Consider the following 16,496-nt stretch of genomic DNA (forward strand, 5'->3'; position numbering starts at 1 on the left):
AGTGAATGTAGGGTAGACAAATCAATATGAGCTTAATCAATTATGTATCATTATGAAATCAAGAGGAACTTGTGAAGAAAGTTGTAGGGAAATTTTAAGTGTCGTCTTACTCCTAGAGTTGTAACCTCATTTTGTCACATACAGAGCACTCACTCTTTCCACTAGCTTTAAGTGCTGTTCTTGGTTGTGTTCCTGAGCTGTGTTTTACACTTTGTATTAATATTCACTGTAGATGAGAGGAGAGCGTAACCCTGCTTCCAGTTAAGTTACTACTTCATATAGCAGTGTTGGCTTTCTAGTTATGTTGTTTTTTTTCCTTTGCCATTGTTACTTCCACAGATGCAAAAGCAGAATGTGCTGCCTCTGACATCAAAAGACCCACGCAGTATGTGGGAGGAGGAATTGAAGTCAAGAACCCACCTTGAAGATCGTCTTGCTCAGCTTGGCAGGGAAAAGGCCGAGCTCCTAGAACAGGTGAGCCCTAACACCTACTCAGTATCCAGAGTTATGTTCACATTTTTGCTGACTTTTTACATACTCAGTCTTTTCTCTTCTTGCTATTCGGACCACAAGTAACTGTTGATTTGGGGGTTATGCAGGAATTGAATAAAAGCCCATGGAGTATGTCTCTGTAAATGCTGGAGTGGTTCTGTTGGGAAAACAGTGTGGTTTGAGCACATTTTGCAAAACTGAAGTTCCCCAGTTCTTCATTTAAATTCCTTCTGGTCATATAGTCCCTTGACTTTGGGACAGGGTTAAAACACTTGATGTTTCCAGTACAGTGTATGGAGGAGCTGCTACAGGTTTTCAGAATAGCAGGAGCTTAAAAGTCTTACAGAAAAATAAGGAGCAAGTACAAAGTACAAGAAAAGCTGCCAGATCCCTTCTGTTTTGCCTGAGAAGACACCAAAAGAAAGAACAATGACTGAATTAGTAGACACTGACAAAGAACATGCAGAGGGAATGGCAGAGGTGAATGAAACATTGACCAGCTCCAGAAGAGCCACCTTCTCCTCCTTGTTGAAGGTTCAATGAGAAGGTCTTTGCCACCCTCTCACCATGAAGCCCTGGGAGAGGTGGCCTTTGCTTCAGTGGGGACGTCTCTTTCTGTCTCTCAGTATTGGCCCCTCTGTGTGGAACCTGAAGTGATTTCCTGCAGAAATGTTTGCAGGGACCCTAGGGTTCTGTTGAACTCTGAAAGGGGTGTACTGCAGCTTCTTTGTGGAGAACGCCATCCGCGCATACCACATGTAGATGCTGTCCCTGTGCTGGTTGTGCCATGTATCTTTTCTGTTTTGAAAGTGCGAGAGTGAGAGAAAGAAAGTGAAGAAGTTGATAGAGTTGAAACGCCCAGTTGAGGTGCGTCTGGACCAGGAAATGAAAAGAAACATTGAACTGCAAAAAGAATGTCACAGGTATGGCTTGATTAGTACTTTAAAGGGAGATCCCATACAGCAGAAATCAAACTTCATGGGACTTGAGTGTAAAAATAGGTGAGGGTAACTGTCTGTGAGCAAATTCAAGCCTCGCGCTAGGCCTTACAAGGCTCTTCTGTACGCGTGCCTATGGTTTTTCAGAGCTGCCGAAAGAACTTCAAATGCACATTGCCCTGCAAGTCTCCTGGGAGGGAAGGAAGTCCCTTCTCCATTTTACTCCTCTGTTGAGGTGAAAGATGGACCCTCCAAGTGATCTGTGGCACTGGAATGCTGTTTTTTCTCAGTAGCTCCTGGTCTGTCGAGTGTGTTAAAGCCATCTTGATGCTGTTTGTGTCTGAGAATGTGGAACAGGCTGGCAGTTCCTTCACCTCATTGTTTTCTTGACTAATTTGCCACTCAGGTGCAAGAGGCTTCTAAACAGAGCTATGAAGAAAATCAGGATGTATGAGGCCAGAGAAAGAGAGTCTCAGTTTAATTTCCAGGGAGAAATTAAGAACAGGTATTCTGAAATGGTCAATGAAGTTGGCAGATTGAGAACAAAGGTGAGTTCTGGATTGTTTGTTTATATATGGCATTATTTTCTGGAAATCTGTAATATTATTCTCATGTACTTGCTTCTCTAAATGGTGTTGTTGGCTCCCAGGGCAGGATGCAGTGAAGGGATGAAGAAGTTTTCTTTATTCACCAGCAGCTGTCTCAGCCCGTCTTTCCCTAGCCATGGGCACCCTGAAGTGGACCAAGAAGTGCTTTTGAGCTGCCGTGGGTGTCTTGTTCAGTTGCACGGAACCCTTTAGCTACCTTTCCCCTCGTTACTGAGAGGTGCTGCTAAGGCACACGTGTGCTTTAGAAGGTTCTGTAGAAGGACTCAAGTGCCCTTGTGGTGGCCCATTCTTAGTCCAAAGGCTCGTAGCATTCTCGTGGCTTCACTGCCATTAGAAGAGTTCTGTTATTTGAAAGGAAATAGCATTGTGGGTAGTCAGTGTAAAATGAAGATTATTTTTTTATTTTATTTTATTTTTTGTTTGTTTCCTGAGGGTTTCTGTTTTTCTTGTTGTTGTTTGTTTGTTTGTTTGTTTCTATCTATTTATAATAGGCAGGAACCTCCCAAGTGTATTTTAAGTAGGTATAAAAAAGGGTGTATTTCTGGAGGAGGAGAGCAAGACAGCACCGCTGCTGACCTTTGGGACTTAATGGAACATCTGCTATAACCTCCGTATCCTTGCAACCACACATCAGCTTTGACCTAGAGAGAAAAGGCCTAGCTCCAGCAGCTCTGTCAAAGTGGCCTCCTGAGGCACTGTTTCCAAAGCTTTCAGAGTAACGGCAGGAAGAGCATTGGTTGCTCGTGCCTACTCCGTTCTGCACTGCAGCGCTTCCCCCAACACACACACAATAGGCGTTCTTTCTGGTGTCTGGGTAGAGGCGTGTTTGATGTCCCACGAGCAGAGGAGCATTTTGGGCAAAAGCGTCCCTAGCACCTTTCATCCCAGTCCCACAAGGGAAATGCTGCTGGTTTAGTACCTCTTTGTGGTGTGTGACCTGCTTCAGAAGAACTAAGGAAGGATGGGAGCTTGGGAATCCTGTTGGTAATGATGTTAAAGCTGTTCTTCTTTTAAAATACAAGCCTAGCTTTACTTTGGTCTTAATACTGTGTCAGAAGATAACAAATACAGTATTGGTGGCCTTCCTATATGAATTTTCACTGAATTTAATGTTTTTTTGACCCGTCTACATTTATTTTATTGCTGTCTACAGGTTAGTGAACTTTCCCAGCAGCTGGAGCTGGAGTCTAAAAAATGCATGCAGCTGGAAGCACAAAATCAGGATTTGCGAGAAGAGCTGTCTGCTCTGCGTGGGAATCATGAAATACTGGAGAAGAGCAAATGCCAGCTGAAGGAAGAGGTGGCAAACCTCAGACATCGTTTGGAAACTAATATGGTGGATCACAGCCAAATAGAGCAATATAAAAGAGAGATGGAAGAACGAGCTGGACAAGAAATCAGACAAAAGCTACAAGAAGTCAATTTGTTTTTGCAGGTATATTAATTAGTCATTTTTGCCTTCAGTCTTTATTACATTATAGTTTTTCTGTCATTTTTAGTATTTTATTTATGGTGGCTCATTCTGTATGTTAGTGCTGTGCTTCTGTCTTTCCAGAAGGGAAGTGGGAGAAGGGAAAACGGTTGGGCTAAAATGTTTTTGTGTTTGTGATGTGTCTGCAGGATCTGAAGTCTGTAGTCTGCCCATGGCAGACTTGGTTTTGCAGTTCTTAGAGGATATAGCTATCTAGTGATCTTGTTCTCGCTGTTCATCGTCAAATGAGCATTGTAACTTAGATGGTTTGGCCAGACATCCAGGTCTTGCTTTATCATTCTGTGGGGTAAAGTGCTCAGGAAAGAAGTCACTTAAGTTACACGGGCTTTTGTGAAGGGGGCAGGAGGGTGGGATAAGACCCTCATAATTTCTTTATGGAATCTTTTTCTGCCTGACCTATGCTACAGAGATAATGTTCTTTTGGTACTACATTTGAATAATAGTGCTAAGAGCAGATACCTTTCTGAATTAATTATTTAATGTGGTAGTTCCAGAGTTCTGTCTTGATTGCTGATGGTAGTGAGGGGGCACAGTTGCCTCAACTTTGTAAGTTTGGGACCTTGAAATTGAGTATGTTGGGGGGGAGGGGGAGAGAGACACTTCTCTTTTTCTTTATGGTGGTTGAAATTGCATTATCTGCATTATCAGACACAGGCAGCCTCCCAAGACAGGTTAGAACAAATCAGAGCCAGTCACCATGCTTCGCTGAGAAACCAACTAAAACACAGAATTAAAGATCTTGAATGTGAGTTGGACAGGATAAAAAATACTCAACAAGACAGTATTTTTCAAAAAGAATCCACACAAGCAGAAGTGGAAAAATACAAAGAACTGTATTTGGAAGAAGTGAAAATTAGAAGATGTCTAGCAAATAAGCTGGAAAGGTAAGCCCATGCTTTTTTGGAGTGGTAGCAAGATGTGAAGTGGTAGCAAGTTGTATAAAAATCATTGTACAATTTCCTCCTGAAATCCCTCTTCTACTTCTGGTCAGCATTATGTCAGTAAATGTGCATAAGATGGCATATTACAAATTTCAATTTTTTAATTTTATAAAAGGAGTCCTCTACAACCCTTCCCCTTTTTAAGAACTGCCTTCATTTCGTGTCAGTGTTCCAGCAGTGCTGCCACTGGTCATGCTATTATTAGAGTATTTTTGAAGTTAACAGCATTTTAACAGGCATCCTTTTGGCCCCTTCTAATAATGTCCTCCTCTTCTTCTTCTGTGTAAGGCAGAAAAGAGTGATTGAATGTCCTGTCCCACTGTCTGCAAACTAGGAGTGCATAAAGATAGACTTTCCAGGGGGTGGATTCTTGATTCTGTGACACAAAACAATCTTTTTGGCTGCCATTTTGGCAGCATGTGTGAGGTTTGTGCTTTCCTTGGGTGGCGGAGAGTATCCCGGAGTTCTTCTGCAGGTGATGCACCTTTCAGAAGAAGCTGTGTAAATATATGGCATGCTTTCAAGTCTTAATGCTTCAAATGTATTCAGTGCTGAATTGTTACCAACTTGCTGCTTTCTACAGGTAGTATAACTTTCCGGAAGTAGGTTCTCCAAAATTTTCAGATTGGTTTGCACTCTCATTTTGAATTCTTTTAATCTCTTTATTTTCAGAAGTTAAATTAAAGTCAAAAGACCTGGAAAGTGAATTTGCAAAAATACTACAAATATAATTCTTTGCATGGTTTTAAATGTTTCAGAGCTAATGAGAGACTAGCAGAAGCCAATGCTAAGCTCCTTCAAGAGCGCCATAGAAGCAAATCTTTAATTGCAAGCAGCATCGTCGGTGGAGGTCTGGCTGCAAGTCCAGTTCTATATTCAACTGAACTGGGACATCTTGGCAACAATTTGGCACTGAACAGAAGTCTTAGTCTAGGAGGAAGCTTCCTTGGCCCACCTGGGAATGCATTATCGTCAAGAAACAGGGTTGAAGCCTATGTGGCTAAGGTAAGCATTGTGAAATGCTCTTCTAGCTACTGTTGAAGAATATTTGTAAGCAAAGTTATGATTCTTAGTGTACAGTTGGAATCTATCAATAGTTTGAAACCATAGTCTAATATGCTAAACCAACAGCTGATCATCAAAACATTATACATCTGTGTGGCAGGGATGAAGGCTTTCTGTCATTGGGATTGTACAAAATTCCAAGAGTCCTCAGAGACCAAAAATACTGGCATCTAAATAATGAACTACTATTAACTAATACATGTCTATTTATTAACAAGAGAAAATATGATAAAGAATGCTGTGGAAGAAGTTCCCAGCTAAGCTATTCATTAAATTTTAATGTACAGTGTGTAGATAATTGTATGACATCTTTAAAATGGATAACTTTGAATGCAAAATCCCATCAGACATCTTTACTCAAGACAATTTTTCTTTCCTTGCTGATTTTCATTTTAGTACCTTCTTTTCTGAAACATGTTTTAGTACATTAATACCAATGCAAATGATGCTTCAAAACTAGGATGATAGCAGCATGATTGCTTAACTTCTTACTATATAGTGTATTGTGGCATGCATGCTGTGCCTAGGAGGCATCTCTTTTTGTGGTTCCTGCTGAGTATTATTACCTGAAATGATAATATCTAAATAAAATAAATTATTCTTCAGGAAGTCTTCACAGCTTTCTAATTTTACAGCAATGCTGCAACCTCTACAATAGCTTTGGTAAAAGTAGCATAAAATAGTACAGCCCTAACAGAACGGTGAGCGTTATATCAGGAGATCTGGAAGCCAGATGTTAGTAGGTTGTGATCAGTTCTCCACTTGGCACAGGATTAAAGCATGGATAAGCTTCTCTGTTCAGTCAGTGTGTTTTATTGCTCACGTATTCTGTTGTTGAATGAGTGTGAAAAGTTATTAATTCACCTGCAAGTCCATCTCAGTTCAGTGGTCCCACCCACATGGGAAGGATCCCAAGGATCCCATTTAAACAACATGTCTACATATTGCATCTTTTTTGTTTGTTTGTTTTGTTTAGTTTTTGTTGTTTTTTAATGGACAGAGGAGCGTAAGTAACACGTAGTAGTGTCAGTTACAAAGATGAACTTTTCTGATTTACTGTCAGTGTGTCTTACTTATATCATGCAAGTAGTGTGAACAGGATGCAATTCAGGGACCCATGCAAAAGTGAAATAAAGAAAATGCCAGGACAAGGGAATGAGGGAAAGGGAGCAAGGAACTAGTAAGGGAAGAATACAGAGATGGGAGCAAGGTATTAAAAGAAAAAGAAGGAAACCATCCCATTTCTAGAAGAGAAAAGGTTAACAGCTGTTCTTTCTTTCTTTGAAGAAAGAGTAAAAAGACAGTGAAGGGAAAGAAAGTGGGAGTACGTAGGACTGTTTCCTAACTGAATTACAGCAAAATTCTTCATATAGTCCTTTCCATTTTAGTTTTCCAGAAGAATTTGGAACTCTTTGGGCTTCTTAAAGTTTGGTCAATACCAAGGTCCATACTTTCACTGGTTCCCTTAAACATGTTATAGAAATTAAATATTTAAAATGTTATTTCATAGCTCGTTTTTATGTAGTTGATAATATTTATTCCTAGCTTTTATATGGGCTGCTTCAACAGGTTGTGAAGAACGATTCACAAACCTGCTTGTGAAAAACAATACTTGAGCTGATTCCAAGAAAACGTGTGCATTAGATCTGTGAATGGTGATACTGTTCTCAGTCAATATCCTGACTTCAGTGGCACCCATAAAGTTGTTTTTTTTCTTTCTTTCTGATTGTATGACTCTTGCATTTTGCGAGGGATTGGTGTTATGGGGAAGGCTTTTAGATTTTGGTATTGTTTTTTGAGGCTTCACTTACAAGGTTTAAAACAAAACAAAACAAAACAAAACAAAAAAAAACAAAACAAAACAAAAAAAAAACAACCATCAGCCTTGAGCAGACTCACAAGGAAATGTGAGAAAAAATTGAGTTATACAGTCCGGCCTCACCTGGAGTACTGTGTGCAGTTCTGGGCACCACAGTACAAGAAGGACATTAAACTGTTGGAGAGTGTCCAGAGGAGGGTAACAAAGATGGTGAAGGGCCTAGAGGGGAAGATGTATGAGGAGCGGCTGAGGGCACTGGGCCTGTTCAGCCTGGAGAAGAGGAGGCTGAGGGGAGACCTCATCGCAGTCTACAACTTCCTCGCGAGGGGGAGTGGAGAGAGGCAGGTGACCTATTCTCCGCAAACACCAGTGACAGGACCCACAGGAATGGTGTTAAGCTGAGGCAGGGGAAGTTTAGGCTTGACATCAGGAAGAGGTTCTTCACCAAGAGGGTGGTTACACACTGGAACAGACTCCCCAGGGACGTAGTCACTGCACCAAGCCTGTCTGAATTTAAGTGACTGGACTGTGCTCTTAGTCACATGGTCTAAACTTTTGGGTAGACCTGTACAGTGCCAGGAGTTGGACTTGATGGTCCTTATGGGTCCCTTCCAACTTGTGATATTCTATGATTCTATGATACATTATATTTCTCCATCTTGAATTACATGTTAGGTGAGGTTTTCTGTTTATTATTTGAAGGGGGCTGGGTTCTAAATTTCTCTCATGGGACCTAGTCCCCTGAAGTTTTCTCTGATCTTGTTTACAACCTACAGAAACTTTATCAGTAGAGAAGCTGAGGATAATTGGTTCATACTATACATGCTTTATATACGTGCTTCTTAGGATTAGCTTTCAATTCTAAAATAATGTGACATTCTAAAGTTTTTTTGTTCGTTTGTTTGTTTTTCTGAATGAAGGTAAATCCTCAGATAACTTACCCATTCTTTTACAATTTTTGCCACACCCCTTTAAGAAAAACCCGGAACTCTTAGCTTGCCTGTTTTCCCCTCAATCAAGCAGAAGGCTGGTCTCTGGGACTTAGAATTACTGGTGTGAATTTATCCTTCTTTTCACCAAATCCAACAGTTTGGGAACAACTGAGACTACTTGTAATGGCAATGTCTGTAGACTCAAGTCACTCAACGTTGAATATATTCAGAAGAATCTTAAAACCTAATCTTGTGTTTTCAGTCCTTCAGAAAAAGAAGCAGGGTTCTCAGGTGCAGTAGTTGCTAGAGGATATGTATCTCAGCATGTATTTCACTAGAACTGGTATTTGAAGAGACACCACGTACCTGAGGAACTGAAAGCACGGGATTCCTGACAGGTGCATGTGTAAAAGATTTGAATTAGAAGTTATAATCTATTTTGAACTATTTTACCAGTTGTGCTGCTTAAGACTCTGCCTAACTTGTCACCAGACAAGTTAAAGACACAAAAGTTTCTCAGACTAACAGTGAGGTGAAGAAAAGGCTTAACTTCAGTTATACCTCAGATATTTCCGGTAACCTGGTTCCTTTCTACTGGGGAAAAAAAAAAAAAAAAAAAAAGCCCTCTGAATTTGTATTGCCTTTAAATTCAAGCTGAGTGCTGCCTTACTGGGTGAAAGAGATTACAAGCACTCCTGACAGTAAAGCTTAAAAAGACAGGGAGTTAAGGAACTTAGATCCCAGTGTGCCTCAGGTAGTTATCTTGCACTTTTTTTTTTTAAATCAAAGCTCTTGGTGGAGATTTGGTGCTTCTGTCTCTACCTTCCTCAAAGTGAGGAAGGTTATTTGAAGTACAGGACATACCTCTCCTTGAAAGAGGAAGCTTATATAGATTTTGACTTTGCTTTGTGAAAAAGCTTTGAAATAGCTTCAAGGACAAGAAGCTGAAAGTATTTCACACTGCCATTACTCAAAATGCTGGTATCAATTCCTTTGTCCATGCAACTGGTAGAAGGTAAATTGTGCTGTTCCAAACAAGAGGATGTACTTAGGGAATTTAGAGCTTCATGTAAACATGACATGACAAATTTGGAGTTTCAAGGCGTGAAAGATTTCAGTTTTTATAAACTACTGTTTAACATTAGAAGGCTAATATCACTGATGATGCATTTAGCCTTACATTTTGAAGACAGTCATGTTGCAGACTCAGCCAAAAATGAACATCTTACTCTCAACAATTATAAAGAAACGCATGTTCCATTACAGTATAGCCCCTTTCCCCATACCAAGCGTATATGCTGCAGAAATCAATGACCTTGAAATGGACATGCAAAAGCATCTTGAAAAATCCAAAAAAATTCATACTGACACATGCTAATTAACCAAAAAGATCAAATCACATGTAAATGTCTGTTTTATTATTATATTTTTATTGTTATTATAATCTTTTGTTATTATTAGAACTCCAGGAGTGAGGAGTAAACTACAAGTCCTTGAAAAATTCCATGTAAGTCATTACAAACAGTAGCTGTAGGAACTAACAAGCGATTCATTATGTTCTGGAATAATGTTGGCTGAAATTGGTTACATATTAGGACTGGTGCCATTTGGAAAAGTGTGTCTGTATTTCTGTTACAGGAGCAAAGAGATCTTTGATGAGTTCTGTTTTTCAGTTTATGATTTGGTCTGCTGACTCCCAAACTGCTCACAAATTGGCCTATCACTGTCTAGAATTAGACTGAATCAAGCAGATGAAACACACATGCAAGGTTCTTTTAGTGGTCTTCTTACCATAATTTGGGAACTGCTGCTTTAGGCCTTAGATAAAGGCAGGGAATTTCTGCTGCAAGGAGTTTCGGAGGCAAGAGTCCTGTTAATAGGTTCAACAAACATCAAGCTTAAACCTTAACAGCTGTGCCAAAGGCATAGTGAAAATGAATGTGAGTGCATTGACACAGAAAATAATAGTGAACGCTGCTAGATGCAACACGTGTGGTTAGTGGATATATGAAACTAGCTTTTCTACTGGTAATGTGAGAGCAGGAATGCCCTCCTCCTACTCTGTCTCTCAATTTCTGTTCCCTTTCTGATTTTGTTTCCTGTCTGCATTCCTGTATTGTAGCAGTCTTTGTATCGTTAGCCAATTTAGTTGTTTTATTTACATGTAGGTCATGTTCTTAGTTCTTACTGAAGACTTCTGAACTTAAGGCCATTGTTCTTTCTTCTTCAACTCCTTAATCAAAAATCTGTTCTTTCTCTTCTCTGCAGCCAGATACATGACAAGGTTTGTAGCCAGTATTGTTTCATGTTGGGTGGTATTATATACTAGAAATGTTTTTGTCTATATATGCTGTTAGGTTTTGATTAAAACTTTTACACGTGCATTCACATTTTCTTATTACTGCAAATATTTTAAACTTGTTAGTTTGTCCAAGAGACAGGATCACCTCTGCAGAGCGTTTTTGTGATTTAATGTATGTTACAGTTTTCGTGGTAGTTAACTGTCTATAAGATATCCTCCTTGCCAGTTCTGATATTCAGAAAGTTCTTGGTAGTAACAGCAATTCATATACGAAGTGCCAGTACTGTTCTGACTTCCTCAACTGTGAGTATCATTTCATGGAGTCTCACAGGATCCAAGTTACTCTGCTCAAGCAACCTGTGTGGGTAAGTAGTAAGTCAAAACTGCTCTCTGAAAAAGAGTTTTCGAGAAGGTGACTGCCGCAGGGCAACCCAGGGTGCTACTGCCTGAAGAGATGTGCAGTGGAATGAGAAGTACCTCTGGGTAGAACTTGGTGCAGAACAGATCAGAGATCATTAATCAGTTTTCAGTTGTGTTACTGTTGTCTGGCAGAAGTTTTTCTGGAATCTGAAGTTGTCACCTTATTGCTCAGGAGGTTCAGGATAGTCAGCTGTGTTGCCTTTTCCAGGGGGATAAGGGAAGGAAAACAACAGTGAAGGCACAAGTTATTGTCTTCAAGTGTGTATTTTGCCTGGCATTTCATTCCCTCTTTTGGAAATGAGCGTGCCAGCTTATTTTTAACCCACTCCTCTTTCCTCAGACTTTCATGAGGTTCACAAAGATGTTAACAGAGTATATAAGAAAAGAAGAACTTCCTATTTTCTTTATTCATCTGTACTTGTTGGGGAGGATTTGGTGGGCCTTCTGATCACTGTGGAGGCTCCAGAAACCAGTGGAAGTGGTTTCTCCTTCTGAACTACTACTGCTCTGCTTAGGATTGGTCTTGTTTATGAGTTAGCTTTTAGTCTAGCTACTTGGTTTCCTTCATCTTTTTGTTAGCAGTGTCTCTGTGCATTAGGCTCCCTTCTGCCTAGGATTTTGCTGCTTCTTTCCCCTGCTTGTAAATAACTAGAGGTTGAAGGATCTGGGGGATCCTCTTCCTTCCTTCTTTCAGCTCCTTGTTCCCTTCTTCTACCTGTGAAGGTACCAAGAAATATCACTGAGTGATTCTTCTTCAGGTGGAGATGGTGAATTTGGTTGCAGCTATCCCTGTGGTCCTGGAGAGAACGCCCTTCCCTCCTCGCTGCTGGTTTGTAGCCCCACTTCTTTGGCCCTCACAGTGGCCTGTTATGGCTCCTCTTGTGAGGATTTGCACAGTTCTTCCCTTCCAGAGATTCTTGCTTTCCCTGGCCTGTTGAGTACATTGAACAGTTTTTCAGTTCTTATCTTTGATACGTTGCTAGGCGAGCCTCCTCATTTCATAAAATAAATCCCTGTTCCCCCAGGGATTCAGCACTGAAGTCAGAGAATGACTGAATGGGTGAGGTTGGCAGGGGCTTCTGGAGATCATCTAGTCTAACCACACCCCTGCTCAGAGCAGGTCAGCCACAGCAGTTTGCTTAGGGTCATGTCCAGCCAGTTTTTGAGCATGTCCACGGACAGAGACTCCACAACATTTCCTGGCAAAGTGTTCAGTGTTTGACCATACTTGCTAAAATAATAATACAAAAATCCTTATGTTTGAATTGATTTTCCTCTATTTCTACTTCTGCCTATTGTTCTTTCACTTGGCACCACTGAGAAGAGTCTGGCCCTGTCTTCTTTATACTCCACCCACAAATCAGATAGTTACACCCATGGATAAAACCCCCTGAGCCTCCAAGCTGAACAGTCCCTGCTCTCTCAGCCCATCCGCAGAAGTCACGTGCTCCAGGCACCTGATTATATTCATGGCCTTCATATTTGCTAATGACACAGGTCTGGAAGCTATCTGTATGCTGTCTGTTTCGACAGTCACTTCTATGTGTCACAGACTTGATGGAAGATAATACAGGAGTCATGAGTACCATCAAATGTACACAACAGCATGTAGTGCTGGGGCTGTGGCTCTTTGAAAAGTCTGATTTCTCACTATGAAGACTTTGCAGTCAGAATACAGGGCAGTAACTTAACTAGTTGGCAGCAAGAACCAGCTTCTAGGGGTGAGAGGGGTAAAGGCTGCTTCCTAGTGATCCAAGCCGATTTCAGTTCCATAGTAAAACACACAGCATTTGTTTTGCAGAACCTGCAGCTTCTGCTCATAGCTTCTCAGTAGACAGGTAACAAGAAAATAACGTGTTTTTATTCTTTTTGCATGTGTAATAACAATAAGGAAAAATACTGGCATGATCTATAGCAGCTCTTCCAATTTTCCATCTTAAGGTGGAAAAAAGAAGAATATTGATGCGCGCTTTTTTGTCCACAATGGAATGTGTCAGTCCTTCAGCAGCTGCTGTTGCAGCTGTTCTCTTACAAAGTCGCAGAAGTAGTCCTCAACCGAAACAGGCCCCATGATGGCGTTTGTGCATATCTTATTGTTTGGCTGACGTTCTGCTCGTGTATTTGAAGATGGACATCAACCATACACACACTTTTATAAAACCACTGTGCTTTCTTCCTCTACTTTTTTTATGCTCAGTTATGTTCCAGATGGTGAGTTACCGATTTTGTTGTGCTAAAGTTAATGTTGCTCAGCAATGAGAATGCTATGGCCTGGCTGACCAAGAGTTTCTCTTTGTAAAAAAATCAACCCCCAAACGAAGACGTCTCTATTTAGGATGATGTTTTCAGTGTTTGACATACATGGGTTTCAAAACTGTTTAATTTTTTTATTGCAAAAATATAACTCTTGAAATTTTAACTATATATTTTACCTGTAACTCTAGATACGGCGGGAACTGGATGAAAAAATCACTAAAGAACTTGAACAAGGTAATGTGTAATTCTGTTAGCAGTGTTTTTAAGGAAGATGATGGTTGTTCCTAATTTTTGGAAATACTGACTTGAAAGCTGTCAAGGGCACACCTGTTTTCTGCTAACTGTCTGATTTAGAGTTTTATGTGGAAAATTTCCTGCTTACCAAAATACTGCACAGAATGTTCTGCAGTTACTTGAGAAAAAGCAAAGGAAACTAAACTACCTCCCCCACACAGGTGCACTTGACTTAAGCTAAAGGTATCTCTAGTCCTCAGACACAAATATCAAACATAAAAGAAGTTCTGAAATAAGATTTTTATAGACTTCAGCCATCACTTCTCTTTCTGCATACATTCATTGCATTTGGCACTGAAGCGTACCATGACACGTTTTCTGGTGTTAGTTCTAGGTTTTTGCTGTCTCTTATTCACTGCTTGTATTTGTAGTTTACACGTTGCAATCTTCGGATGAGCAAGAAGAATCAGTGACAAAATGCATCCTTTCTTTAGGAAAAGTTTGTTCAGTAATGTTGAGGCAAATACAGTATGAGGTGGTTGCTCGCAACATGTAGTAAAAAACATGTTCTGCAATATGAGGCCAGGTCTCCAGAGAGAAATTGCACCTCTTTCATAATAATCGTACTGCCAGAGTCACTGCTGCTGTGCCTGGAGCTATTTTGAAGCAACAAACCCCTGAGAGCATTGCCTTCTGTTCCAGTGTGCTTCATTTATGTGTAGTGAGTCCAGCTGTTGCTTTACATCTCTTTACATTTGCTTGCATGGACACAAACCCATTGCTTTATATCCACTGGCGTTTTCAAATGTAGTGATGTGTATGCTAGGAGTCATAGTTTTGTTTGAGGGGACCTTGCCTCAAGAAGGTGGATGGATGGAAACACAGCAGAGCTTTGTTTTTCTGCTCTCGTTGCATGTGTGTTTCCATGGAGGAAAGAGGGGTTTGCCAGGGCAAGTTATAAAGACACCCCACAGAAAAGGCTGCATTAGTTCCAGGCTGGGGAGACTTGTCCTGCTTGGATTGCAGTACGAGGTGTTTCCATTTTCAAAGGCAGATCTTTTTCAGATTGGTCACAATGAATACGGAAGCTGTTTTTAAGGGGTAGTGTTCCAAGATCTGCAGGGAGCTAAATTTAGCACCGGTGTAAGCTGGTAAGCTGTAAACTGGTGCAAGAGTTGTTTGCAGATTCCCTGAAGGTGTTATGTGTGTAGCTTCTGAAATTTCTGTCACTAGTTTTAGAAGTACTGTTGACTGATAATTAAATGTGGAAAACAGTGTTTCTTCCTTTGTGCCTGTTCCTTTTTCTTTTTCTTAGAAGTTTTTAAATCTCTCTCCAAATTTTAGCCTGTCCAGTTGCCCATAATATAACTTATTTGAGTTAGTCTACTGTAAAAGTAGCATCATGAATCTTGTTTCTTTTCTCCCCAGCCACTGCTGAACTTGAAACTGGATCTGCTGGAGCTTCTCCCATGGTATCTACTGATGGATCTTCAAAAAATTTCAACGTTGACCAGGATCCCCTTTGCAAGGCAATACAGGAGTACCGTGATGTTTTAACCAAGAATTATTTGATCTGAACAAAATGCAAGGGAAAGGCACTAGAAAGTTTGTTTACGTAACATATCTGTGGTTTCCCATCCCATGGCTCAGAAGCAAAAACATCTTCATTGCAGTTTGAACATAAATTCTATTAAATAGGTGTCACTTGTTTTTTGATGTATAGTTGGTTTATTTTGCACTCAAAATAAGAACCATATCTTTTTTTTCTGACTAGCAGAATGACTTGATTCATGAACTTTACAGAACTCTCAAAATGTTTCTGATTAAAGTTAGTTGAAATATTTTGTTCCCCTCTTGTTCAGTGTTTTAACAAAAGCATTTATTTTGTTCTGTTTAATACTTTCATTCTATGTGTTTTAGTGTTTCCAGTGTTATTTTAATGCTTAAGGATATCATTTGGTTGGATTTTTGTCTGCTGCTTCAGTCCTGATGCAGTGAATATTTGTTGATTAAGTGAAAGTTTTACCAGTGTTTAAGCTGGAAAACAGGGCACTTTATATTGCTATCACTTTTATGTCCACTAGGCTTAAAAATACTGTGAATGTACAGTAGTGCCAAGAAAGCTTTTATGTGGTATGTTTGTTTTGGTATCCATGTTGGTTTTTGTATTAAAACTTGCTTCAGCTTTAGACATTTGCAGTTGCTAGATGAACACCTGTGGTGAACCTGAAACAGTCCATATAGGGAAAAAGGAATATTAACATATCAACCTTTGGTCTGCTTGGTACTTAACAGTATTTGTGTGATAGAACAGCTTTTTGTTGCTGCTAACAGCTGATGGTACAGTGGCTGCAGCCCAGGTGAAGGGCAGTATTGTGGGACGTTTGTGTCAATAAAAGAAGCAGTTTTACTTATTTCAGGGAGTTATCTGCTACTGAAGATCAGCAGTCTTCATTTCATGTCTACCAAACTTGCTGGCAATTAGATTATAGAACAAATGAAGTCCAGATTCTGGAGAAATAAAAATGGTTGTACTGAGATAAATGAAGCCTGGAAAAAAAATAATGTTTTTTTACCCATTAATTCAATAACTTAACAGGCAGTGAGGAAAAGCAGTGAATGCTGCTATGTCTCTCTGCTCCTTTTTGTATGAATACAACAGTTTTGTGAAGCTAATACACTGTATTTAATTCCAGGCATTATGTTTCAACTTGGTATTTAATAAAATTTAAAATCTAATATGTCTTTGTTTTATTATATTCCCCTTCTTGATTTTGTTTTCAACCTCCTTCCTTGCTTGTATGACTTGCTAGAGCTGTCCTCTGCTCTCTTCAGCTCTGTTCATGGCTGCGTCTTCAGCCTGGCCTGAGAGCAGGTAAATGGCTGAAAAAAAGGCACCCGTCCCTGTCCTTTTCTTCCACTTGAGGCTTGAAGCACATTTGTGTAAAGATCAGGGACTAAAATTGAAGTATTGGTACTAACCACTTTCCAGGCTAC

The 16,496-nt window shown here is 40.1% G+C and overlaps 1 protein-coding gene across 11 annotated transcripts in view; it reads left to right on the forward strand.

Annotated features, from left to right (window-relative positions):
- The window catches only part of ANKRD26 (ankyrin repeat domain containing 26), a 62,248-nt gene extending 46,010 nt beyond the window's left edge, over positions 1–16,238 (forward strand). For 10 of the 11 annotated variants that reach the window (XM_068669560.1, XM_068669565.1, XM_068669558.1 and 7 more), the window contains 8 exons: positions 340–474; positions 1,303–1,415; positions 1,837–1,978; positions 3,192–3,473; positions 4,179–4,414; positions 5,230–5,476; positions 13,454–13,499; positions 14,928–16,238. In XM_068669560.1, the coding sequence (XP_068525661.1) occupies positions 340–474; positions 1,303–1,415; positions 1,837–1,978; positions 3,192–3,473; positions 4,179–4,414; positions 5,230–5,476; positions 13,454–13,499; positions 14,928–15,076 (1,350 nt within the window). In that variant the 3' untranslated portion in view covers positions 15,077–16,238. Of the gene's footprint in view, positions 1–339; positions 475–1,302; positions 1,416–1,836; positions 1,979–3,191; positions 3,474–4,178; positions 4,415–5,229; positions 5,477–13,453; positions 13,500–14,927 lie in introns of those variants that run through there. The other variant, XM_068669570.1, reaches the window with a different exon arrangement.
- Positions 16,239–16,496: the final 258 nt, after the last annotated feature.

Source organism: Anas acuta, chromosome 1 (assembly GCF_963932015.1).
Source record: "Anas acuta chromosome 1, bAnaAcu1.1, whole genome shotgun sequence".
NCBI classification, from domain to species: Eukaryota; Metazoa; Chordata; class Aves; order Anseriformes; family Anatidae; genus Anas; species Anas acuta.